The sequence below is a fragment of the Salmo salar genome, chromosome ssa09 (assembly GCF_905237065.1).
Source record: "Salmo salar chromosome ssa09, Ssal_v3.1, whole genome shotgun sequence".
Classification (NCBI taxonomy): domain Eukaryota; kingdom Metazoa; phylum Chordata; class Actinopteri; order Salmoniformes; family Salmonidae; genus Salmo; species Salmo salar.
Window position 1 is genome coordinate 125,136,436 of NC_059450.1, and position 27,634 is coordinate 125,164,069.

Here is a 27,634-nt window from a genome sequence, read left to right on the forward strand (position 1 = left end):
GTGAAAAACAGACAGAACTAAACGAAAAAGGAAAATGGGATCGGTGGCAGCTAGTAGGCCGGCGACGACGACCGCCGAGCACCGGCCGAACAGGGAGAGGAGCCTGCAGTACCTCGTGGATTGGGAGGGGTACGGTCCGTGACAGTACTCCCCCCCCCGACGCGCGGCTCCCGCAGCGCGCCGACGGCAGCCTCGAGGATGACCCGGAGGATGAGGTGCAGGGTGATCCGGATGGAGGCCGTGAAACTCACTCAGCAGAGATGGGTCCAAGACGTCCCCCACCGGCACCCAGCATCTCTCCTCCGGACCGTACCCCTCCCAATCCACGAGGTACTGCAGGCCCCCCACCCGACGCCTGGAATCCAGTATGGATCGGACTGTGTACGCCGGGGCACCCTCGATGTCCAGGGGGGGCGGAGGGACCTCCTGTACCTCAGCTTCTTGAAGCAGACCAGCTACCACCGGCCTGAGGAGAGACACATGAAACGAGGGGTTAATACGGTAATAGCGGGGGAGCTGTAACCTATAACACACCTCGTTTATCCTCCTCAGGACTTTAAATGGCCCCACAAACCGCGGACCCAGCTTCCGGAAGGGCAGGCGGAGGGGCAGGTTTCGGGTCGAGAGCCAGACCCGATCCCCAAGCGTGAACACTGGGGCCTCACTGCAGTGGCGGTCAGTGCTCGTCTTCTGCCGGCCTTCGGCCCGTTTGACGTGCCCCTGGACGGCCTCCCAGGTCTACCTTGAGCGCTGTACCCAATCCTCCACCACAGGAGCCTCGGTCTGGCTCTAATGCCATGGTACCAGGACTGGCTGATACCCCAACATGCACTGAAAGGGCGAAATGTTCGTTGAGGAGTGGCAGAGCGAATTCTGGGCCATCTTTGCCCATGGAACATACCTCGCCCACTCCCCTGGCTGGTCCTGGCAATACGACCGCAGAAACCTACCCACATCCTGGTTCACTCTCCCCACCTGCCCATTACTCTCGGGGTGAAAACTAGAGGTCAGGCTGACCGAGACCCCCAGGCGCTCCATGAAAGCCTTCCACATCCGGGACATGAACTGGGGACCCCGATCAGAAACTATGTTCTCAGGCACCCCGTAGTGCCAGAAGACGTGTGTAAATAGGGCCTCCGCAGTCTGTAGGGCCGTAGGGAGACCGGGCAAAGGGAGGAGACGACAGGACTTAGAAAACCGATCCACAACGACCAGGATCATGGTGTTCCTCTGGGATGGAGGGAGATCGGTCAGGAAGTCTACCGATAAGTGTGACCAAGGCCGCTGTGGAAGGGGGAGGGGTTGTAACTTCCCTCTGGGCAGGTGTCTAGGAGCCTTACACTGAGCGCACACCAAACAGGAGGAGACGTAAACCATCACGTCCTTTGCTAAAGTGGGCCACCAGTACTTCCCCCTAAGGCTTTGTCACTGTCCTATCTATACCTGGATGACCAGAGGAAGGCAACGTATGCGCCAACCGAATCAATCTATCGCGGACACCAAGCGGGACATACCTCCGTCCCGCAGGACACTGAGGTGGAGTAGGCTCTGAACGAGATGTCCGCTCCATGTCCGCATCCACCTCCCACACCACCGGCGCCACCAGATAAGAAGCCGGAAGTATGGGGGTGGGATCGATGGACCGTTCCTCCGTATCATACAGACGGGACAGTGCGTCTGCCTTAGTGTTCTGGGAACCTGGTCTATACGAGATTGTAAATCTAAATCTGGTGAAAAACATGGCCCACCTTGCCTGACGAGGGTTCAGTCTCCTTGCCGCCTGGATGTACTCCAGGTTACGGTGGTCAGTCCAGATGAGGAAAGGGTGTTTGGCCTCCTCGAGCCAATGTCTCCACACTTTCAGAGCTTTTACGACAGCTAGCAACTCCCGGTCCCCCACGTCATAGTTTCGCTCCGCTGGGCTGAGCTTCCTCGAAAAGAAAGCGCAGGGGCGGAGCTTCAGTGGCGTGCCCGAGCGCTGTGAGAGCACGGCTCCTACCCCAGACTCGGACGCATCCACCTCCACCATGAATGCCAAAGAGGGATCTGGATGAGCCAATACGGGAGCCTCGGTAAACAGAGACTTCAAGCGATCAAAAGCTCTGTCCGCCTCAGCCGACCACCGCAGACGCACCGGCCCTCCTTTCAGCAGTGAGGTAATGGGAGCAGCCACCTGCCCAAAACCCCGGATAAACCTCCGGTAGTAATTGGCAAACCCTAAAAACTGCTGCACCTCCTTCACCGTGGTGGGAGTCGGCCAATTATGCACAGCCGAAATGCGGTCACACTCCATTTCCACCCCTGATGTGGAAATGCGATACCCCAGGAAAGAGACGGTCCAGAGACGGACTGTTTGAAGAACACGCATTTCTCGGCCTTGACGTATAAGTCATGCTCCAACAGTCTCCCAAGTACTCTGCGCACCAGAGACACATGCGCGGCGCTTCTAGTGGAATATATCAGAATGTCATCAATATAAGCCACCACACCTTGCCCGTGCTGGTCCCTGAGAATCTCGTCTACAAAGGATTGGAAGACGGCTGGAGCATTCTTCAACCCATACGGCATGACGAGGTACTCATAATGGATGTGGTACTAAATGCTGTCTTCCACTCATCTCCCGCCTGGATACGCACCAAGTTATACGTGCTCCTGAGATCCAATTTTGTGAAGAAGCGTGCTCCGTGGAATGACTCCGTTGCCGTAGCGATGAGAGGTAGCGGGTAACTATACCCCACCGTAATCGAATTTAGACCTCTATAGTCAATGCACGGACGCAACCCTCCTCCCTTCTTCTTCACAAAAAAGAAACTTGCGGAGGCGGGTGACATGGAGGGCCGAATGTACCCCTGCCTCAGAGATTCAGAGACATATGTTTCCATAGCCACTGTCTCCTCCTGTGACAGGGGATACACGTGACTCTTGGGAGGTGCGGCGTCTACCTGGAGGTTTATCACACAATCCCCTCGTCGATGGGGTGGTAATTTGGTCACCCTCTTCTTACAGAAGGCGATAGCCAAATCGGCATACTCGGGGGGAATGCGCACGGTGGGGACTTGGTCTGGACTCTCCACCGTCGTTGCACCAATGGAAACTCCCACACACCTGCCTGAGCACTCCTCTGACCACCCCTTTAGAGCCCTCTGTTGCCACGAAATAGTAGGGTTGTGAAAGGCCAGCCAGGGAATCCCCAGCACCACCGGAAACACAGGAGAATCAATGAGGGAAAAACGAATTCTCTCCTCATGATCCCCCCGCGTAACCATGTCCAGTGGAGCCGTGGACTCCCTGACCACCCCTGACCCTAATGGTCGACTATCTAGGGAGTGCACCTGAAAGGGTTTGTCCATCTGAACCTGGGGAATCCCTAACCTATGCGCAAAACCACGGTCCATAAGATTCCCTGCTGCGCCTGAATCGACTAGTGCCTTATGCTGAGAATGGGGAAAGAACTCAGGGAAAGAAATCAACACATACATCTGACCAACAGGGGGCTCTGGGTGAGCCTGGTGCTGACTCACCTGGGGTGTCCGAACAGTGCTCGGCCTGCCGTCTCGACTCCCAGACGAGCCCCTCCAACACCGGTCGGCAGTGTGCCCTCTCCAACCACATCCGGTGCAGGAGGAGGCTCCTCCTCCGATCGCCCTCGCTGCAGCACCTCCTAACTCCATGGGGGTTGGAGTGGAGGTGCTGGGGGGTGGAACCAACAGGACCCGAGCCAGATGCCCGCGGGTAGCCAGCAAGTTATCCAACCTGATGGACATGTCCACTAGCTGGTCCAGGGTGAGGGTAGCGTCTCTGCAGGCTATCTCCCTGCGGACGTCCTCACGTAGGCTGCACCTATAGTGGTCAATCAAGGCCCTGTCGTTCCACCCCGAGCCGGCGGCCAAGGTCCGGAACTCCAGCGCGAAGTCTTGGGCGCTCCTCGTCTCCTGCCGTAGATGGAATAGACGCTCACCCGCCGCTCGCCCCTCCGGGGGATGGTCAAACACGGCCCGGAAGCGGCGGGTGAACTCTGGGTAGTTGTCCCTCGCCGAGTCTGGTCCATCCCAGACCGCGTTGGCCCACTCCAGAGCTTTGCCGGACAGGCAGGAGACGAGGGCGTTCATGCTCTCCCCTCCCGAAGGAGCCGGGTGAACGGTTGCCAGGTACAGCTCCAGCTGGAGCAGGAAACCCTTGCACCCGGCAGCCGTCCCATCGTACTCCCTCCGGAGTGCGAGCCGAATACCGCTGGACCCGGATGGCGCCGGCGCAGGTGATGGTGTAGGGTGGTACGTGGCGGGTGCAGGGGTAGGCAGGCCACCCCTCTCCCATCTCTCCATCGTTGCCATCACCTGATCCATGGCGGTCCCGAGACGGTGGAGAACGGTGGTGTGATGTTGTACGCGCTCCTCCATGGACGTGGAGAGCGCGTCAGCTCCTGCTGACTCCATTGAGGTGGTGCAAGATTCTGTAACAGCGCCTCTCGTAGGAGGGGGGTGTGTAGAAAATCAGGAGCAGGAGAGCAGATAAGTTCCAGTGTAATACAACGTTTATTCAGGCGGTCCCGAAAGCACAACACAAACACAATGGGAAACAACCACACTAACGTAGTCGCCACCCACAGGGAAGGAATTGCACACACGGAGGAGAAACCTCGACTCCGCAAACTAAAGCGCAAAATGCACTCGGTAAACATATACCGTAAGAAACAAATGAAATCCCGTGGTGCAGGCACGCACCCCTTACAAGCACAATACACAGCAATAATCCCGCACACAGCCTAGCCTGCAGCGAGGTGTAATAAACCCACCGAAATCAACAAAACTAAACACAGGTGTGAAAAACAGACGGAACTAAACGAAAAAGGAAAATGGGATCGGTGGCAGCTAGTAGGCCAGCGACGACGACCGCTGAGCACCACCCGAACAGGGAGAGGAGCCACCTTCGGTGGAAGTTGTGACAGTGTTTGAGAGTGTGAGTTGGAAGTAGACATTACACTTTGGGGCCTTGAAAAGTGCTATATGTATTATTATTAGTCATTTACTCCAAAAGTAGTGTGTTTTCTTTCACCCACAGAACATAATGCCTTTACATTACGCAGAACTTCAATATTTTCACCATAGGGGAAGTGTATGTTTGCTCGAGCTCTAGCCCACTGTAAACATGTCCATAGTCCTGGGTGTTCTTATATTAACTAGCAGACACACTCCAGCCAGTGTAATCAAGCCCACAGCATGCTGCTGTTTTACAGTGGTGTCCTAGGAGCGTGCTCTGTCTGTACATGCATGGTGATCTACAACACACTGGCTAACGCAGCTCCGTGCTCCAGCTGTAAATAACCTGCAAGCTATTAGAGCTGGACCACTGCAGAACTGCCTGGAATACACACACACATGACCGCCTGCACACACACTCACATACGCACACACAGACACTCACACGCGTTTGAGCACATCCGTCATTAGCTGGGATTGATTAACGAGGCATTTTAATTTATCTTGTTGTGTTCTTGTCAGGCGAGTCCAAGACATGGTGTGGGCGTGTAACTACATAAATCCTTCAACATCAGGTCCAGGGCGTCTGTCAAAGTTAACCCTTAATCTAGTTATGGTCTTTGGTGCTAGTCATTTATCAGCAGCTTTGACATAATACTGCAGCAGGAAGATCATTCAGTTGCACCCAATCAAAAGTGTAAATGTTAAAACAATATTTTAAAAATGCATTTCTCTGTAGATGGTTGCTAATGCACGAAGTGCTTGACTTCACCTTGTGAAAGGGTATCACATTACCAATGTCCCACTGCTGCAGCAATGGCATTTTGAAAAGTCACTTTTTAATGCCTTCACGATTGTGACTACACGATCATTGTGTATCACGATTGTCACACAAGGCTCCTGTGAATCTGGTGGGTTCTCTGGTGTCAGTATGACTCCGGCAGAGCTGAGGTATGGAGAGCAGCTTCCTCCTGGACCATAAAGAATCTCTCTCTCCCTCCATAGAACCCAACAGCCTCTAGCTGCACTTCATCTGAATGTTAGTACTCTGAAACACACACACACACACACACAGACAGACAGACAGACAGACAGACAGACAGACAGACAGACAGACAGACAGACAGACAGACAGACAGACAGACAGACAGACAGACAGACAGACAGACAGACAGACAGACAGACAGACAGACAGACAGACAGACAGACAGACAGACAGACAGACAGACACACACACACACACACACACACACACACACACACAGGCTCGAGAAGGGACTGCCGATGGTGGTAATTGACAGTTTGAGTCACTAGGATTCAGTCACAGACTCTCCAAGCCCTCTATTTCCAGGGACCGGATGTTCCCCTAATGCCGAAATGATTGCAGGCGGAATCATATTATTCATTCTCTCAATCGTGAAAATTCAGTAACCGAAAAATTTATATATAGGAGGAAAATGCAGTGCCTGTCTCAAAGTTCCCACCCACTCCTGTCTCTCCTCACTCGACACATCATTCCAATTTATTTAAATGACAACACAGGGCTAAGCCTGGCAGTTCTACCTCTCCTTCTACACCCTCATAATTACCCAGGAGGCAGTGGGCTCTGAGGCTCTGCGGGATGGTAGCAGCTAATTTCGGAACATTTGGAGATGCGGTATGGAAATATTGTATTAATTGGGCATGAGGACTGACTCCGCGTCTTGTCCGACACGTGCATACTCAGGCATACAAACACATTGCTCCATTTCAGTGTCTGTGACTAACAGGGATCAGGTTAACAGTATTTACTGTACATACTTTCTTTATTGGGCAGCAATTACAAAATAATTGCTCTTCAACATGTTCTTTAACATGGTCCAGTAAAAAACACATGTTGACCTTTTACAGGCTGAGAGACATGAAGGTGCTCTATAATACCTCCTGTTTTCCTTCCCCTTTATCTCTCTCTCTCTTCATTCTTCTTTATCTTCATCTTTCGCCCAATCCCACTTTTTCCCTCTCCCCCTCAATCTCTCTCTCCCTCACGCCCTTCTCTTCTCTAAGTATGCGTGGTGATGTTGTGATTGATGGTGTATGGCTGTAGGTTCTAAATGGGATGTTTTATTCAGTGGTGGAAGGAAGGGTCTGTGGTCTGTACTGCTCCCCAGAGCCAGCCTCTAACATGGAGATTTATAGAGCAAAGCCCATGTTTTCTGCTTCAATTGGAGATGAAATTACCACAGGGAGAAGGAACCAACTAGCTGTGTTCATAAAGAGGCCTGCAATGCATCCAACTCTGTGTGTGCATGTGCAGGCAGGCATGTGTGCACGTTTGTGTCAGTTCCTCAGGCAGTAGTGTACTAGAGTTGCCCTGCTCTCTGTGAAGTCAAGGTTATTTCTGCCGTGCTGCGTCTCTCTCCTCCCCTGTCAGCTTCTCTAGTGGGACGCTGACAGCAACATCAGGGGAAAGCAGGACTCAGTGCTAACACAGTGTGTGTGTGTGTGTGTGTGTGTGTGTGTGTGTGTGTGTGTGTGTGTGTGTGTGTGTGTGTGTGTGTGTGTGTGTGTGTGTGTGTGTGTGTGTGTGTGTGTGTGTGTGCGCGAGTGCGTGTGCGTCATACTGACACCTGAGAACCCAATATTCATTAGCTCCGTACCATAGACAGCTAAACATGTTCCCGTCATTCTGCCTCAGCTTGGGCTGACACTTAACACGAGGTCTGTGTAGCTTTACGTCTCACCCTGTCATTCACTCGCATGGAGATTTTCTGAAAAAGCTGATGACAGAGAATGTAAAGTGTATATTTTGCGGGTTGTGTGTATGGGTGAAAAAACATACTATACTGTAGTACTGTAAATCTTAGAATACTGTAAATCACAGAGTACTCTAAATCATAGGCAGCAGGGGGGCAGCAGGGGGGGCAGCAGGTAGCCTAGTGGTTAGAGAGTTGGGCCAGTAACCCGAAAGGTTGCTGGATTGAATCCCCGAGCTGACAAGGTAAAAATCTGTCGTTCTGCCCCTGAACAAGGCAGTTAACCCAGTGTTACCCGGAAGGCCGTCATTGTAAATAAGAATTTATTCTTAACTGACTTGCCTAGTTAAATAAATAAAGGTTAAATAAAAGTAATGTAAACTCACTGTATTTGTGCTTTTCATTTTAATTTAAGCTAGAGGGAGTTGCTTGGCTAACACAGGTTTATATCGGCTCTTATCTACATAGCTACACCCTCTAAGCAAAACTTTAAATGACATTCATCCCTGCTAATGATTCTGAATCATTAACTCAATATTACAAGGACATCAGAATGTAGCCGTGCTTGTCCCCATGTTTGTCCCTACCAAGCATCTCATCCCTCTGAATGCAGCATCAGTGTTACTACAGCGACATGTGTGATGAACATGACTTATCCCTCACCTGAGTCACTTCCCATTGGACGCAGGGCAGCTGAGAGAGGTGTGTGATTGTTACAAAGTGTGTGTGTGTGTGTGTGTGTGTGTGTGTGTGTGTGTGTGTGTGTGTGTGTGTGTGTGTGTGCGTGCGTGCCTGCGTGCACGCAGGCACGCACGCACATCCATTGGAGAGACAGGCACTGATTGTGTGCGTGATACATTCACACACACGGACATATTCAGACACACATACACACTTACACACACACGCTATCTCTCTGCGTGAAGTCGTAAAAGCGGGTGAATCATTGTTCAGCCTCTCAGCCCTGGGAAATATTCAAATTGTTTTAATTTTCCGCCTAGGTGGTTTCAGATGATGGCCCCACAGAAAGAAAGTAAGGAGAAGAAAGATGAAATGACAAGAATCATATTGTAAGAAAACTGTGTCTGAGTTACCATTACGCAGTTCCTTTAAAATAAAATTAGGGGATAGATCAGCTATGAAATTAGGTAATAAAATTGGGGACTATCAATTAACATTACTTACATCATTTCTAATCCCCAGTTCCTTGTTGAAGCTGAGTTGAGGAACGTGATCAAATCAAAGTTTATTGGTCACGCACACAGTTTAGCAGATGTTATAGTGGGTGCAGAGATGCTTATGTTACTAGCTCCAAACAATGCAGTAAAATGTCAATCAGGTACACAAATAATCCATTTAAAAAACTGAAAGAATAACAAGAAATGAAGGAATGTCAGAACTAATGCAATCAACAGCCCAAATATCACTGTACCAGTCATCAAAATGCAATCTATATGTATCTATACAGCAGTAGATATATTAGGATGAGCTATATCACCAATCCAATATATAAATACATTTAGGGTGTGTATAAACAGTGTAACTAAAATGCTAAGTACAGTAGTAGAAATATTACAATGAGATATGTCGAGAATACAGTGTGTAAATACACAGTCCAAAATCCCATAGCAAAATGTGAACAATGACCATGAAAATAGGACCACGGTCTCTGAGGTGCAGGGTAGAGTACCGGGTGGTAGCAGGCTAGTGGGTGGAGGCCAGCTAATGGTGACTGTTTAACAGTCTGATGGCCTGGAGATAGAAGCTGTTTATCAGTCTCTCGGTCCCAGCTTTGATGCACTTGTACTGTCTCCGCCATCTGGACGGTAACATGGGGAACAGGCCATGGCTCAGGTGGCTCCACCAAAATGGAAAGTGAGGAAGCCAGTTTGGCCTCTCCTGAGGATGAAATCACCCCCAAAAAGGCAGCAATGTTTATTCAGTAATATGGAAGTGGTTCGGGTTTAAGAGGTCTGATGTTCAGCAAACGAATGTCCTGTGCAAAAATGTGTCAAAGACAATTGCTACAAAAAGCAGCAGCACAACCAACCTCTTCCATCACCTGCAACTGAAACACCCGGTGGAGTGGGAGGAATGCGTGAGACTACGCAATGCCGATTCCAGTCGCCCGAGTCCCAAAACGTCTGCTAAAAGACAAACTACCATAGCCGCATCCTTTTCAAACGTAATCCCTTATGACAAGAAAAGTTTGAGGTGGAATGAGATAACGGATGCAGTTACCTATTACGTAGCGAAAGATATGGTCCCAATCTTTATAGTAGAAAGGCCAGGCTATAAAAAGCGGCTAGGTACAGTTGACCTACAATATCAGCTGCCAAGCCGCAAATATTTCACGGAAGAAGCCCTGCTGCGAATTTACACTGCTACCCGCGAAAGAGTCTCAGAGAAGCTGGCTAGTGTTTCTTATTTTTCCACCACAGCCGATCTATGGTCGAGCAGAACATCAGAGCCATACCTGGTTTGACAGTCCACTACATAAATGAAGACTGGAAATTGCAAAATGTCTGCTTCCAGACGTCTGATGATCATACGGGTGAAGTAATAGCCCAGGGTCTCAAAGACTCTCTGGCTTCGTGGAAGATGAGTGAAGACCGACAGGTGTGCATGACAATTGACAGCGGGAGCAAAATGATAAAAGCATTGCGCTTGAACAACTGGACCCGCCTGTAGTGCTTTAGGCACAAAGTTAGGCACAATTAAAGTGCATTCAAAAAAGTTATGTTCAGGCCAGCTGTAGGCTAATGTGTTAGTAGTTGTGTCATTCTGCCAATCCAATAGCAAATAACCACAGGCTGTTTTAATTATAACAACAAATTAACTAAATTAAAACATTTTCAATCAAAATGATTATATAAATTACATATTCAAACAGCTAGTGGTCAAACATTCCTAAACAATAGAATAGACGTGTGGGTGTGTGTTCATTTGTGTTGTTCATTTGTTTTGCACAAATAGGCCTGAGGCCTTGTATATTTTTGTAATTTTAATAAAGAAAATTCAATTAAGAATTATATCTTGGCTTTTTTTAATTTGTTTAGAGAAAAACAAGAAATCGAGATATATATGGTGAATAGTCCAAACCTCAGAAAAAAAATGTAGATATTACTTTTAGGTCCCGTGTGGCTCAGTTGGTAGATCATGGTGTTTGCAACGCCAGGGTTGTGGGTTCCATTCCCACGGGGACCAGTACAGATTTAAAAAAAATATGAAATTTATGCATTCACTACTGTAAGTCGCTCTGGATAAGAGCGTCTGCTAAATGACTAAAATGTAAAAATGTAGGCCATATCGCCCAGCCCTAGGCCAAGCCTAATTTCTACAGCCTCCTGAGGTTGTTGTACATTCTTCACCACACTGTCTGTCTGAAGGGTCCATTTCACGTCCTCACTGATGTGCACACCGAGGAATTTGAAGCTTTTGACCCTCTCCACTGTGGCCCCGTCTATGTGGATGCTCTCTCTGCTGTCTTCTGTAGTCCACAATCAGCTCCTTCGTTTTGTTGACATTGAGGCACTCCACCAAGGCTTTTACCTCCTCCTTGTAGGCTATATCGTTGTTGTTGGTAATCCGGCCTACCACTTTTGTGTCTCCAGCAAACTTGATGATTGAGTTGGAGACGTGCGTGGCCATGTGGTCATGGGTGAACAAGGAGTACAGGAGGGGGCTGAGCACTCACCCCTGTGGGGCCCCCGTGTTAAGGATCAGCGTGACGAAGATGTTGTTGTCTACCTTCACCACTTGGGTTCGGCCAGTCAGGAAGTCATGGACCCAGTTGCACAGGGAGGTACAGGGAGGTACAGACCCATTGCCTTGAGCTTAGTGATGAGCTTGGGGGGCACTATGGTGTTGAAGGCTGAGCTGTAGTCGATGAACAGCATTCTTACATAGGTATTCCTCTTGATTAGTAAGAAAGGATGAGTGTGTGTGCTTGTGCGTGTGCATGTGCATGTGTGTACCTTGTGTGTTGTGTGTTAAACTTGTGGTTCCCTGTGTGTATTTGTAATATTATCTCTCATGTGTTTATGTGTGTACCATGTGTGTGAGTTTATATTTTGGCACATACAGCTGTTGTGTTCACTGGGTATGCAAGCTGGACAGAGGCTTTGAACAGAGTTGCCAGAATGTTCCGAGTCACATAGAGAACTTTTACAATGTTCCAGACATGGAACACAATAACACAATGTCAGAAACCCCAGTGGAAGAATTACATAATTGGAGAAACTAAGAAAAGGAATACAGAGAAAGTAAAGAATGGAGAGAAAGACAGGATGTCTGACAGGGAGGAGAGATAGACAGGATGTTAGACAGAGAGGAGAGATAGACAGGATGTTAGACAGAGAGGAGAGAAAGACAGGATGTCTGACAGAGTGGACAGAAAGACAGGATGTCTGACAGAGGAGAGAAAGACAGGATGTCTGACAGAGTGGACAGAAAGACAGGATGTCTGACAGAGGAGAGAAAGACAGGATGTCTGACAGAGGAGAGAAAGACAGGATGTCTGACAGAGGAGAGAAAGACAGGATGTCTGACAGAGTGGACAGAAAGACAGGATGTCTGACAGAGAGGAGAGAAAGACAGGATGTCTGACAGGGAGGAGAGAAAGACAGGATGTCTGACAGAGAGGAGAGAAAGACAGGATGTCTGACAGAGAGGAGAGAAAGACAGGATGTCTGACAGAGAGGAGAGAAAGACAGGATGTTAGAAAGAGAGTACAGAAAGACAGGATGCCTGGCAGAGAGGAGAGAAAGACAGGATGTCTGACAGAGGAGAGAAAGACAGGATGTTAGACAGAGAGGACAGAAAGACAGGATGTCTGACAGAGAGGACAGAAAGACAGGATGTCTGACAGGGAGGAGAGAAAGTCAGGATGTCTGACAGAGGAGAGAAAGACAGGATGTTAGACAGAGAGGACAGAAAGACAGGATGTCTGACAGAGGAGAGAAAGACAGGACATGAGACAGAGAGGACAGAAAGACAGGATGTCTGACAGAGAGGACAGAAAGACAGGATGTCTGACAGAGGAGAGAAAGACAGGACGTGAGACAGAGAGGACAGAAAGACAGGATGTCTGACAGAGAGGACAGAAAGACAGGATGTCTGACAGAGGAGAGAAAGACAGGACATGAGACAGAGAGGACAGAAAGACAGGATGTCTGACAGAGAGGACAGAAAGACAGGATGTCTGACAGAGAGGACAGAAAGACAGGACGTCTGACAGGGAGGAGAGAAAGACAGGATGTCTGACAGGGAGGAGAGAAAGACAGGATGTCTGACAGAGAGGAGAGAAAGACAGGATGTCTGACAGAGAGGAGAGAAAGACAGGATATTAGACAGAGAGGACAGAAAGACAGGATGCCTGGCAGAGAGGAGAGAAAGTCAGGATGTCTGACAGAGGAGAGAAAGACAGGATGTTAGACAGAGAGGACAGAAAGACAGGATGTCTGACAGAGAGGACAGAAAGACAGGATGTCTGACAGAGAGGACAGAAAGACAGGATGTCTGACAGAGTGGAGAGAAAGTCAGTGTGTGAGGCAGAAAGGAGAAAATTGCAGTGTGTGAGTCAGAGACAGTCATTTGGTGTTAGGATGTATAGGATAAAGCTCCTCTATCTCTTCTCTAGAGGTGACCCTGTGGAGGAGAAAGCTCCTCTATCTCTTCTCTAGAGGTGACCCTGTGGAGGATAAAGCTCCTCTATCTCTTCTCTAGAGGTGACCCTGTGGAGGAGAAAGCTCCTCTATCTCTTCTCTAGAGGTGACCCTGTGGAGGAGAAAGCTCCTCTATCTCTTCTCTAGAGGTGACCCTGTGGAGGAGAAAGCTCCTCTATCTCTTCTCTAGAGGTGACCCTGTGGAGGATAAAGCTCCTCTATCTCTTCTCTAGAGGTGACCCTGTGGAGGATAAAGCTCCTCTATCTCTTCTCTAGAGGTGACCCTGTGGAGGAGAAAGCTCCTCTATCTCTTCTCTAGAGGTGACCCTGTGGAGGAGAAAGCTCCTCTATCTCTTCTCTAGAGGTGACCCTGTGGAGGATAAAGCTCCTCTATCTCTTCTCTAGAGGTGACCCTGTGGAGGATAAAGCTCCTCTATCTCTTCTCTAGAGGTGACCCTGTGGAGGAGAAAGCTCCTCTATCTCTTCTCTAGAGGTGACCCTGTGGAGGAGAAAGCTCCTCTATCTCTTCTCTAGAGGTGACCCTGTGGAGGAGAGAGCTCCTCTATCTCTTCTCTAGAGGTGACCCTGTGGAGGAGAGAGCTCCTCTATCTCTTCTCTAGAGGTGACCCTGTGGAGGAGAGAGCTCCTCTATCTATTCTCGTACACCATACCTTACTACATTACTACATTATACCATACATTACTACATTACTACATTACACCATACATTACTACATTACTACGCTACACCATACATTACTACGCTACACCATATGTTACTACATTACTACATTACTACATTACACCATACATTACACCATACATTACTACATTACACCATGCGTTACTACATTACACCATGCGTTACTACATTACTACATTACACCATGCGTTACTACATTACACCATACATTACTACATTACATCATATGTTACTACATTACTACATTACACCATACATTACTACATTACACCATACATTACTACATTACACCATACATTACTACATTACACCATGCGTTACTACATTACACCATACATTACTACATTACTACATTACACCATGCGTTACTACATTACACCATACATTACTACATTACATCATACGTTACTACATTACTACATTACACCATACATTACTACATTACACCATACATTACTACATTACACCATACATTACTACATTACTACATTACACCATACGTTACTACATTACACCATACATTACTACATTACATCATACGTTACTACATTACTACATTACACCATACGTTACTACATTACACCATACATTACTACATTACACCATACGTTACTACATTACACCATACATTACTACATTACATCATACGTTACTACATTACTACATTACACCATACGTTACTACATTACACCATACATTACTACATTACACCATACATTACTACATTACTACATTACACCATACATTACTACATTACACCATACATTACTACATTACACCATACATTACTACATTACACCAGACTGGATAAACCCTGAGACTCATCACACATCATCTATACACATCTCATCACACATCATCTATACACATCTCATCACACATCATCTATACACATCTCATCACACATCATCTATATACATCTCATCACACATCTACACACATCTCATCACACATAATCTATACACATCTCATCACACATCATATATACACATCTCATCACACATCATCTACACACATCTCATCACACATCATATATACACATCTCATCACACATCATCTATACACATCTCATCACACATCATCTATACACATCTCATCCCACATCATCTATACACATCTCATCACACATCATATATACACATCTCATCACACATCTACACACATCTCATCCCACATCATCTATACACATCTCATCACACATCTACACACATCTCATCACACATCATCTATACACATCTCATCACACATCTACACACATCTCATCACACATCATATATACACACATATATACACATCTCATCACACATCTATACACATCTCATCACACATCATCTACACACATCTCATCACACATCATCTATACACATCTCATCACACATCATCTATACACATCTCATCACACATCTACACACATCTCATCACACATCATCTACAAACCCCAAGTCTACACACACACACACACACACACACACACACACACACACACACACACACACACACACACACACACACACACACACACACACACACACACACACACACACACACACATGCACATTGCGTGTGCATAAACAGTACAGTCCTGCACTTGCCCACACACACATATGCCACTTTTGTGTAGGTTAATGCATTCGGGTGTCATTTCGTGTAGAGTAAGAATGCCACTTGGTGTGCCCTGACATGCCCATTCCAACAAGCTCTCACAGTCTTATGTCAGAATTAGACGTTCATCCATATTTCTCAAATGTCACATTTCTAAGTTGTTCCAAACGTCATATTTCTAAGTTGTTCCAAACGTCACATTTCGAAGTGTTTGGTTACTTCTCTTCATCGGTTTCCACATCATCTCCCGACATCCTCAGACACGGATGGACGTTGAATACTGACTTGTTTCACGGGTGACCTGCCTGGCCCATTCACCCTGTCATATGGCATTCACACTGATGCAAGTCCACAATTGGCTGGCTGGTGAAAGTCATAATGAACCAGCAGCCAGTGCCATATCAAAGCATGACGGATTGATGAGCCTAATGTGCAGTAGGATTTTAACTTGGGAGATTACATTTTTCATTGCTTTAATAGACCATTGAGGATATGCTGCTAAATCTTAGCCTCAGTCTCATGATTTATCATGCTCTATGATGTGAATGTCTGTGTTTTTTCAATCTCCTTGTTTCATTGTGATAGAAAGGTGTGACAGTCTGTCCTTGTCTTTCCCCCCTTGTCTTTCCCCCCGTGCTGTTTAACATAGTGATTGGTGTTGAGACACTCTGTGATACTACGTTAATGAGAAAATCACTAAACCACTGAAGATATGTATTGAGATGCGCTGTATGTAGACGTGCACTGCAAGGCTGCAAAGGCGTATTTAACACATTCATTTTAGAAGCATGATTGTGTGTGTGTGTGTGTGTGTGTGTGTGTGTGTTGCCCTACTCCCCTTCTCCTGGTCTAATATCATGGTTGTGTGGTTCCCTGCCTGTCCGACAGCCAGAATGGCTTGTTTATAGCCAGATTAATTGTTTTTATGGCTGTGTTCTCCCTGTGATCGGCGCTGGGGTTTTTTAATGAACACTCACGGCCCTGCTTTTTAGAGTGTGCGGTCACGGTTGCTAGTGGCCGAGGTTAGCGGTTTCAGCAGAGGGCCGTAACTGGACCGTGAATTTAATCATCTCTACGGGGGGGGCAGGGGCTAAGCAAAGTGTTACGGAAGAGTTATGGAAGCATTACTGAAACGTTAGAGTAATATATTAGTGGGTTTCCATTAAAAGCAACTCTCCTCATTAGGGAGGAGGGACAAAGAGAGGAAAATGGAGAAGAGAGAAGAAAGAAGGAAGACAAATGGCAGGAAGAGAGAGATTGCTGGAGATTACACAAAAAAGAAGGAAGTGGAAACTAGGCTTCAAGCTTTATCGCCTTAAAAACAGTTTCTCCTCTAATCAACATCCTCCCTCCCTCTCTCTGTCTCTCTCTCTCTCTCTCTCTCCTTTCTTGGTCGGTCTCTAAGTATACATCACTGATTCCCATTTTCCTTGTCCCCCGCCTCTGTCATTTATCAGGGCTGGAGGGTTCTCTCCTCGAATGGCTTTCTTCTTCATTACGCCTACAACAGGGACATACCAGACCACCAGCCCTACCTCACTGTCAGATAGCGCGTGTGTGTGTGTGTGTGTGTGTGTGTGTGTGATGGTTAACTGAACCCCAGGCCTAAGTTAACACACGTCAACTGATAATGATCTCCACACTCCACTATGACTTGAACCTGTCACCGTCCTGTTTAACTACACCCCATAGAAATGACAATATGGCCTTATTAACTAGCTATCAAAGCAACTCTCGTCTCCAGTTGGCCGTAAAGTTCAATAAAAATACTTAATGGATGTATATATTTATAGTTAGGCTCTCATAGCTGTGGAATCGTTAACACTGCATTGTTATGCTGCTGACACAAACACCACAAGGTGGTATTGAAGACGGCTGTAAAACGGGTTTGCACGCACGCACGCACATGCACACACACACACACACACACACACACACACACACACACACACACACACACACACACACACACACACACACACACACACACACACACCATGCGGCTGTACATGTATAAGGGCTTCTTAAGACATGTTAATGGCTAGTTTTATAGCTGATATTATTGCACACTAGAGGGGGTTAAAACACATGAATTACTCCAGGACAGGCTGTAGCATAAAGGGTGCTGTGCCACAGACTATAATATACTGTAGTAGAATGGCTCGTTCTCTATTCTCTCTGGAGAGAGTAACCTTCTAGAGAAGGACTTGCACTTTTAGCAGTTTCAACAAAACTCCTTTAGAACGTCAGACCTTCCTTTATGTCCTGATTTTAAAATGCCTCCTTAACTTACATCTTCTCCCAGGTTGAAGCATATTATCAGGCTGTAGGAAACAGGTTGGTATAGGGGCTGCTGGATTCAATGCTCCACCTCTTCCCTGTAAGCTCCACTGACAGGTGTATATGATCTCAGCGTAGTAACACAGCTCTCTCTCTCATTAGACTATACCAGTGTTGGCTTTCAGCCTGCTGCATCTCACTGGCACGACACGGATGCTCACTCTGTCGCCTGGGCAACAAGGGACCTCTGGATTGTGTGTGTCAGGGGTCTGATGGAGAGCAGAGTGGGCACATGCCAGCCCGTAGGAAACAGCAGCTGTGGAGGGGAGAGTAAGGTACCAGGGGGAACAGGAGGAGAGACGCCAGGTCCCTGATGTCTGCTGGGGTTAGTTAGGAATGGCCTCCCTGAGGGACTGTAGAGTCAACCATTTACACTCTCTTTATAATACCATTAAATATCCATTACCAGCCTCTGACCTCCACAACCTCTAATGTCACTTTAACATTGTCTAGTGTTACCCTGCCCTATACAGTGTGTATCCTTCATACTAAATGTAGGGATTATGCCTGCTCCATTTCCTTCCTATCAGTATGCAGGTCTTCCTCTCTGTCTCCTCTTCTTTCCACCATTACACTGGCTGTCATTAGCCTAGTCCACAGAGCGGAGAGTGTGTGTGTGTGTGTGTGTGAGAGCTCAATCGGCCAAGCAGGGTCATTCAGGGACAGACAGCCCAGACACACAACCTCGTCCTGCTACACACACACACACACACACACACACACACACACACACACACACACATGCTCCCTCCCAGAGTCAGTGTGCTGCCAGGCTGTGTCCCTGTGGTAGAGGAAAGTGATGGCCGATGTGACAGAGATGGCAAAGATTGCGCCGGCTTGCTCTCAGCCTAGGGGCCCCTCAGGGAGGAATGACTGGTAGAGGCTGCTTCAGGGCTTGTGTGTGTGTGTGTGTGTGTGTGTGTGTGTGTGTGTGTGTGTGTGTGTGTGTGTGTGTGTGTGTGTGTGTGTGTGTGTGTGTGTGTGTGTGTGTGTGTGTGTGTGTGTGTGTGTGTGTGTGTGCGTGCATGCATGAAGACAAGAGAGAGGTTGCATCAATGTGTGTGTTGGAGTTGAATGGGATGGCAGATGGTCTGCTGAATATTGTTTAAACCTGTGTGTAACATTTCAGGACCCGACAGGTTTTGGCTCAGAGGTGATTCAGCCTGCTCACTGTAACTGTCTGAGTGTCTGTCTATCTGTGTAGCTGTCACTGTCTTGCTGTTGTGTGTGTTTACCCAGTGTTTACTGTGGGCCTGAGCGTCCGTGTAGTTCCCTGGTGGCTGTATGCCGGAGTTAGTTGAGTTCATTAGGAAAGCAAACACTGCCGATTAAGGTGCGGTTTTCCGCTTCTGGGCCGGTAGATGGACGAGCTGGGATCTGCTGCCAACATACGTCAAGAAGCTCATCAAGTATTAAAGAGAGAGATGGGAGGGATATGGGAGAAAGACAGGAGAGGGGATAGAAACAATGAGAAAGATGGATTGAAAGATGGAGTAAGAGCGAGCGAGTTGGGAGACAGGAGGGGGGAAGGAAGAGAGATGGATAAAGGAGATAAGGTCAGGCTTGGTAGAGGAGGAGGAGTGGAGAGAAAGTGAGAGAGTGTCTTTTGGTCCCCCCCCCCCTCACCTCTCTTTCCCTTAACCCTGCTTGGTTTCTGGGACGTAGAGACAGATTTACAACCTGTACAGTGGATAGATGAAGTCTGTAACTCAGCCTAGTTCCATCTCTCCTTGCTCCCTTTATCCCTCTCTCACCCTATTCATCCCTCCCTCTCTTTTCCTGGGCTGGCGTGGGTCCAGTTTAATTCCTCCACAGCCACAGGGTCTGAGAAGGCTTCTACTACATCCATCCCTTCTTCCACTCATCTCTTTCACTACTCCCTCCCTCTATATCACTCACTACACTTATCGTTCACTCTACCTCCTTATGCTCCTTATCCTTCACTCTACCTCCCTATGTTCCTTATCCTTCACTCTACCTCCCTATGCTCCTTATCCTTCACTCTACCTCCCTATGCTCCTTATCCTTCACTCTACCTCCCTATGCTCCTTATCCTTCACTCTACCTCCCTATGCTCCTTATCCTTCACTCTACCTCCCTATGCTCCTTATCGTTCACTCTACCTTCCTATGCTCCTTATCCTTCACTCTACCTCCCTATGCTCCTTATCCTTCACTCTACCTCCCTATGTTCCTTATCCTTCACTCTACCTCCTTATGCTCCTTATCCTTCACTCTACCTCCCTATGTTCCTTATCCTTCACTCTACCTCCCTATGCTCCTTATCCTTCACTCCTCATATTCTTATTCTCTTTCGCCTTCCCCCTCTTGCCTTTCCAATCTCTCTTCCTCTCTCTTCTCGCTCTCCACTTGACCTCCCTCTTACCTATTTTGCTCTATTTCCTTCCTTCGTTCCTTACTTGCTTCCTTCTTCCTGGCCAGAGAGGGGAGGGGAGAGTTTAGGAGTGAATGAAAGTAGTGTTTATATGGGGGGAGGAGAAGAGACGAGAGGAGGAGACGAGTGGAGGAGAGGGAAGGAGAGGATAGAGAAGAGGAGAGAGGAGAGAGGAGGTGAGAAGGGAGGAGGGGAGGAGAGGGGATCAGAGGAGAAGAGAGGGGAGGTGAGAAGAGGAGAGAAGAGGAGAGAGGAGGGGAGAAGAGAGGAGGGGAGGAGCGGTTAAGGTGTAGCTGGCTGTCAGTAGCTCTTTTTCCTGTGTTTTGTGTACAGCCCTGTGAGTTCAAGGTCCTGTCTCCATCAGCAGGTCTAAGCTGTGCTATCCCTCCTCTCCTCTCTGGCCTCTATAGCTCACCATAAATCTACCAGCACCGCCAAACAATCAATACTTCCTGCTTGGCATTGCCAAATCCCAAAATGACTATAGATTTTCTGCCCGCACCGCTGCTAAATTATGCAAACCCCTGGTTTATTTCCTGGCTCCATTTTGGCAGGCAATGCCGTTCCTCTCCTAACACCGGGCTGGGTGCTGCAGAGGAAAAGGGATGGATTGGAGCAGAAGGAGAGAAAAGTACTTTAGGAGAGAGAACAGCTTGTCTTTCTGTCTGTGTTTTGGACACGGACATTAACTATCTCACACAAGAGAGAGCTCCAGCAGGGTTGTGAACAATGAATCTGGTTTTAGTTTTAGTGATCGATACAGGATATATAGGGCTTGGTGAGTAGCCTGCTGAACTCACTGCTTTGTTGGTTGCTTGATAATGCACACTGGGTATCAGCACATAATCTCACTTTCACTAACACACACACACACACACACACACACACACATGCTCACACACACAAAGTGGTCAGTGGTTCTGGGGCGGGCACGAAGGATGTCTGTCTGGGATGGTATTAGGGGGATTGGGGAGGCCAGGGTGACATTGATTCTAAGTGAAGTGAAGTTAGATAGAAGGGTTTAACTGGATTTGGAGCCTTGCCGGGGTAGGACATTTCTCATGCATGACGTCACCCCTCAACCAAGCAGATAGAGGACGTGATTGGAGGACAGCTCAAACCCCAGTTATCACGTACTGTACAATAAGAGTAATTGCCACTTCAGCTGAGACAGAGAGGGAGAGAGACAGAGCAGAAATAGACAGAGAGAGAAAGAGTGAGTCAGCGAGAGAAAGTAGAGAGTCAGAGAGTCAGAAAAAGAGGGAGTCAGAGAGAGGGAGAGAAAGAGGGAGTCAGAGAGAGAAAGTAGAGAGTCAGAGAGTCAGAAAAAGAGGGAGTCAGAGAGAGAAAGTAGAGAGTCAGAGAGTCAGAAAAAGAGGGAGTCAGAGAGAGGGAGAGAAAGAGGGAGTCAGAGAGAGGGAGAGAAAGAGGGAGTCAGAGAGAGGGAGAGAAAGAGGGAGTCAGAGAGAGGGAGAGAAAGAGGGAGTCAGAGAGAGGGAGAGAAAGAGGGAGTCAGAGAGAGGGAGAGAAAGAGGGAGTCAGAGAGAGGGAGAGAAAGAGGGAGTCAGAGAGAGGGAGAGAAAGAGGGAGTCAGAGAGAGGGAGAGAGAAAGATTACTCCACCTTGATTTCTCCAGCATGCAGCAGATTATACATACAAACAACTTTGTGTGTGTGTGTGTGTGTGTGTGTGTGTGTGTGTGTGTGTGTGTGTGTGTGTGTGTGTGTGTGTGTGTGTGTGTGTGTGTGTGTGTGTGTGTGTGTGTGTGTGTGTGCGCACGTGTGTGTTTGTCTTGGATTTTTGTTTGTTGATCTGTTTCAAAGCTAAGATGAGACAGATGATGTATACTGTGTCATAGATACTCTGTGATGGTACGGAACAGAGGAACATACTGTGACATAGATACTCTGTGATGGTACGGAACAGAGGAACATACTGTGACATAGATACTCTGTGATGGTACGGAACAGAGGAACATACTGGGACATAGATACTCTGTGATGGTACGGAACAGAGGAACATACTGGGACATAGATACTCTGTGAGGTACGGAACAGAGGAACATACTGGGACATAGATACTCTGTGATGGTACGGAACAGAGGAACATACTGTGTCATAGATACTCTGTGATGGTATGGAACAGAGGAACATACTGTGATCCAGAAGATTATGAATGCTATGATAGGATTTTAAAACGCTTTGTGGGCACAAAACAGTCACATGCAAATACATAGATATCAACCACTTTCATCTCATAAAATCAAAAGGATTACAAGGATTACCTACACACACACACACACACACACACACACACACACACACACACACACACACACACACACACACACACACACACACACACACACACACACACACACACACACACACACACACACACACACACACACACACCTCGCCTGATCCACCTCCCACCCACTCTGTGCCTTGCTGTGGGCCCCTGGCTGCTCTAGAGACGAAACTCCAGTTTAATTCTACTTGTAATTTAATTAGTCTGATCACTTATGCAGGGGCAAGTCAGCGCTTATTACAGGGAATTATTAAAGCTAGAGGAGAGGGGGATTTAAAGCATCATTTTATTCACCCCTCCTCAGCATTTTGACGACAGTGGAATTGATCCATCACAGTGTAAACATGTTTCTGGCTAAACGCCCCTCCTCAGCAGTGGGAATTGGCCAGTGGTATCTAACCCAACATTTGTGAGACTAGAGAACCTTTTCTGTTATGTGGTGTCATGAATGATAAACACTAAAGTTGACTTCCTGGAGGATCCATTGAACCCCCTCACCCCACCCAACCCCCGGTCTCCTCTGACTGCTCCATGCTGCCTCTGGGTCTCTGTCCTTCTCTCTGTTTCTGGGCCAAACACAGCTGAATGCTCACTGACAAAATCAGCAGAGAACTTCCACAGCTAACTTTACTAACTTCACATAGAAACATCTAACCTCTCCAAGATACTGCCTTACTACCTTCCTACAGGGGTACCAGTGCTGAGCAGATGAGATCGCACTCAACACACACACAAAAACACACGCACACACATTTACATTTACATTTAAGACATTTAGCAGACGCTCTTATCCAGAGCGACTTACAAATTGGTGCATTCACCTTATAATATCCAGTGGAACAACCACTTTACAATAGTGCATCTAAATCTTTTAAGGGGGGGTTAGAAGGATTACTATATCCTATCCCAGGTATTCCTTAAAGAGGTGGGGTTTCAGGTGTCTACGGAAGGTGGTGATTGACTCCACTGTCCTGGCGTCGTGAGGGAGCTTGTTCCACCATTGGGGTGCCAGAGCAGCGAACAGTTTTGACTGAAGAGACACACACGCACACAAAAGTTATAGAAGAAGGAGATGAGAAAAAGAGGGTTTATTTTCTGTACAGTATGTCTGTCTGAGAGATTGTTGTTGTAATCACTTTCTCTTTCTTTCTCTCTTTCTCTCACTTTCTCTCTTTCTCTCTCTTCTCTCACTCTCTCTCTTCTCTCTCTCTTCTCTCACTCTCTCTTTCTCTCTTTCTCTCTTTCTCTCTCTCTTTCTCTCTTTCTCTCTCTCTCTTCTCTCACTCTCTCTCTCTTCTCTCTCTCTCTCTCTCTCTCTCTTCTCTCACTCTCTCTCTCTCTCTCTCTCTCTCTCTCTCTCTCTCTCTCTCTCTCTCTCTCTCTCTCTCTCTCTCTCTCTCTCCTTCTCTCTCTTTCACTCTCCTATAGGACGAACTGAAGAGCCTCCAGACTGGCTTAAAGCATGTCAATGATGAAAGCATTCAGCTGCAGAGGTACTGTAGGTTGGCACACATACACACATGCACACTCATGTGCACTGTAAAACTACATTTCCCAGCAGTGGGGACCAGGGCATCTCTGTATAATTACTGATAACCCCGAAACTGGCACTGGAATGATTAGAACTCAGCTCTGTGTACTTGTACTCTTTACACTCTCTCACCCTCCCTCCCTCCCTCTTCCCCCCCCTCTCTCTCTCTCGCTCTCTCTTTTTCTCTCCTCCCTACCCCTCTCTATCTCCCTCTCAGTCACCAGCTGACTACAGACCTTGAGAACAACTTCAACATGCCCCCACTGGAGACCAAGGTGTTGATGTGAGTTGTGTGTGTGTGTGTGTGTGTGTGTGTGTGTGTGTGTGTGTGTGTGTGTGTGTGTGTGTGTGTGTGTGTGTGTGTGTGTGTGTGTGTGTGTGTGTGTGTGTGTGTGTGTGTGTGTGTGTGTGTGTGTGTGTACGTGTGTGTTTCACTCTTGGCTATGTGTGTATGTTTCTTAGTATCCAGCGCGCCTGGCGTGACTTCCTCCAGAGACAGGAAGTGATGGAGAAGAGGAGCCCATCCCCTCCCTCCCTCTCCTCCTCTGACAAGATGAGCACGTCCATCAGCATGACCACCCTATCAGATGGCATCACCCCTGTAAGTCCCACCCCTCTATCTTTGTGCTGAATACTGCTGGTGAACTGTCTATGTCATTGTGTGGGACATACTTTTTACTGAAGCAAACAAATGGTGTGGGTCAGATGGAATCTACAAGATATATTTTCAATACTAGCCCTACTGATGTGGTGTGCCGGTATATTGCATGTCTTGTCCAGCAGAGGGCGGTGTCCCTCAGCTCATTCCCCCCCTGCCAGATGCAGGCTCACTCACAGGCACTTGAGGGAGATGAGCACGTCCATAGACCCTCAACTCATCCAGCTGCATGGCGAGTGAGAGAGGTACTCTTGAGTGCCAATGTATTGTCATAGTAATCTCCAAGTCATCATCTAGGTTAAACGTCAGGTCAAGCTGTTGGCTTCACGGTGCCCACTCAATGCTGCAGAGAGAAATAAGATTATGATTCTGGGGTAAACTATACTGAACAAAAATATAAACGCATATAAACATGTAAAATATTGGTCCCATGTTTCATGAGCTGAAATAAAAGATGCCAGAAATGTTCCATACGCACAAAAAGCTTATTTCTCTAAAACTTTACATCCCTGTTAGTGAGCATTTCTCATTTGCCAAGAAAACCCATCCACCTGACAGGTGTGGCATATCAATAAGCTGATTAAACAGCATGATCATTACACAGGTGTACCTTGTGCTGGGGACAATGAATGTTTTTTTTTGTCACACAACACAATCCCACAGATGAGCGAGCGTGCAATTGGCATGCTGACTGCAGGAATGTCCACCAGAGCTGTTGCCAGAAAACTGAATGTTAATTTCTCTACCTTAAGCTGCCTCCAACATCGTTTTACTGAATTTGGCAGTATGTCCAACCGGTCTCACAACCGCAGACACCATGTAACCACGCCAGCCCAGGACCTGCACAAACTGTCAGAAACCGCCCCAGGGAAGCTCAAGTATGTTCTTCACGGATGAATCCCGGTTTCAACTGTACCAGGCAGATGGTAGCCAGCTTGTATGGCGTCGTGTGGGCGAGCGGTTTGCTGATGTCATAGTTGTGAACAGAGTGCCCCATGGTGCTGGTGGGGTTATGGTGTGGGCGGACATAAACTACGGACAATGAACACAATTGCATTTTATCGATGGCAATTTGAATTCACAGAGATACTGTGACGAGATCCTGAGGCTCATTGTCGTTGTTTTTTTTAAGGTATCTGTGACCAACAGATGCATGTCTGTATTCCCAGTCATGTGAAATCTATAGATTAGGGCCTAATGAATTTATTTAAATGAACTGATTTCCTTATATGCTGATGTTACTACTCTAATAACTCCTTTCTCTCTCATTCTACTGTCTGTCCTCTTTTACTGTGCTGTGAGAAAGACAGGCGAACCTTTCCTCACATATTATTTCATGGCTTTATTTTCCAGATGTATCACACGAATGTCACTTCTCTATTCTATTATCTCTCCTCCCTCTCGCCCTCCTGTAACATCCCTCCTGTAACATCCCTCCTTTATTGTGATGCAGTGGTGAAAGTGACAGTGCTGCCCTGTTGAAATTTTTAATGGGTCCGTTTCTGTTGACCCAGCGATATGTTCCGCATAGCCACCAGGGCTGATTTACACACACACACACACACACACACACACACACACACACACACACACACACACACACACACACACACACACACACACACACACACACACACACACACACAGACAGACACAGACACACACACAGACAGAGAGAAGAAGTCATATTTTCATGGGACACAGTGACTGGGTGCTGGGTGGCCGTTTCCATCCACACTGATTGAATTTGTAACCTTTGTGCCAGTGATATCAGTCTCTGCCAAAAGCCTGCATGTGTCTGTCAATGTGGGACCACTGCACTTGGTGGAGTGGGTGTGTGTGTGTGCTTCCTTATTTGTATGTAGTTCACTGGAACGTTCCATCTCTATCTCCTTGAGTCTGTACAAAGTGAAAGGTTTGTGATGTACTAAAGGTTAGGTTTGTATAGTTATGTGTCTTAGAATTCATTCAGATATACTGCAAAGTCACTATAGTGACACAGTGAAATACTACATTAGAGGATCTCCTACTGTATTCTGCACTTTATGACCAAATAACTCCTGCAGTGTTGCCCATTTCCTTTCCAAGGCAAGAGGTAGAAATGATAGTTTTCATTAAAAGAGAACATAACAAAACTCTGGCTTTTATGCCCCGATATCAATCAGCAGCCGTCTGTTTTTATTTATTTATACTGCGTCAAAACACAGCCCGCAGCTCAAATACACACACACACACACACACACACACACACACACACACACACACAGGCTGTTTATTGGAATGGGAGATTTACTAGTAGCCGGTAATGTTGGCGGTTTGGCTAAATGCTAGAACATTGCTAGTTAACTCACAATGACTTGAAAAGTTCTGAAATAGAAACATTATCATTGAGTATAATAGACAGTAATCAATTCTGAAATATGACTGTTTTTCTGCCAAGGACTATCAGAGCTCTGTCTGTCGCTGTCCGCTGCCTGGGCGCTGCACTGTGAGGAGGTGCAGTTACAGAGACTGGCCACTAGAGGAAGGTGTTGCACCACAGTAGCACCTCATGCTATGGACAGAACTGATGTACTGTAGAAGTCCTCTGATGGTATGGACTAGACACTAGAGTATTCCTAAAATCAGATCATAGATTACGGACATCTTTATTGAGAACCTGCAACAAGTTTGAGTTTGTGAGTGCATACGTAATGTAGGTATGTGAATGCTAGGTTGT

The 27,634-nt window shown here is 47.2% G+C and overlaps 1 protein-coding gene across 2 annotated transcripts in view; it reads left to right on the forward strand.

Moving 5' to 3' along the window:
• LOC106612913 (schwannomin-interacting protein 1) overlaps positions 1-27,634 on the forward strand; it is a 302,373-nt gene that overhangs the window by 71,050 nt on the left and 203,689 nt on the right. For both annotated transcript variants that reach the window (XM_045724508.1, XM_014214571.2), the window contains exons 6-8: positions 24,155-24,219; positions 24,475-24,540; positions 24,720-24,858. In XM_045724508.1, coding sequence (XP_045580464.1) covers positions 24,155-24,219; positions 24,475-24,540; positions 24,720-24,858 — 270 coding nt within the window. The remainder of the gene's footprint in view (positions 1-24,154; positions 24,220-24,474; positions 24,541-24,719; positions 24,859-27,634) is intronic.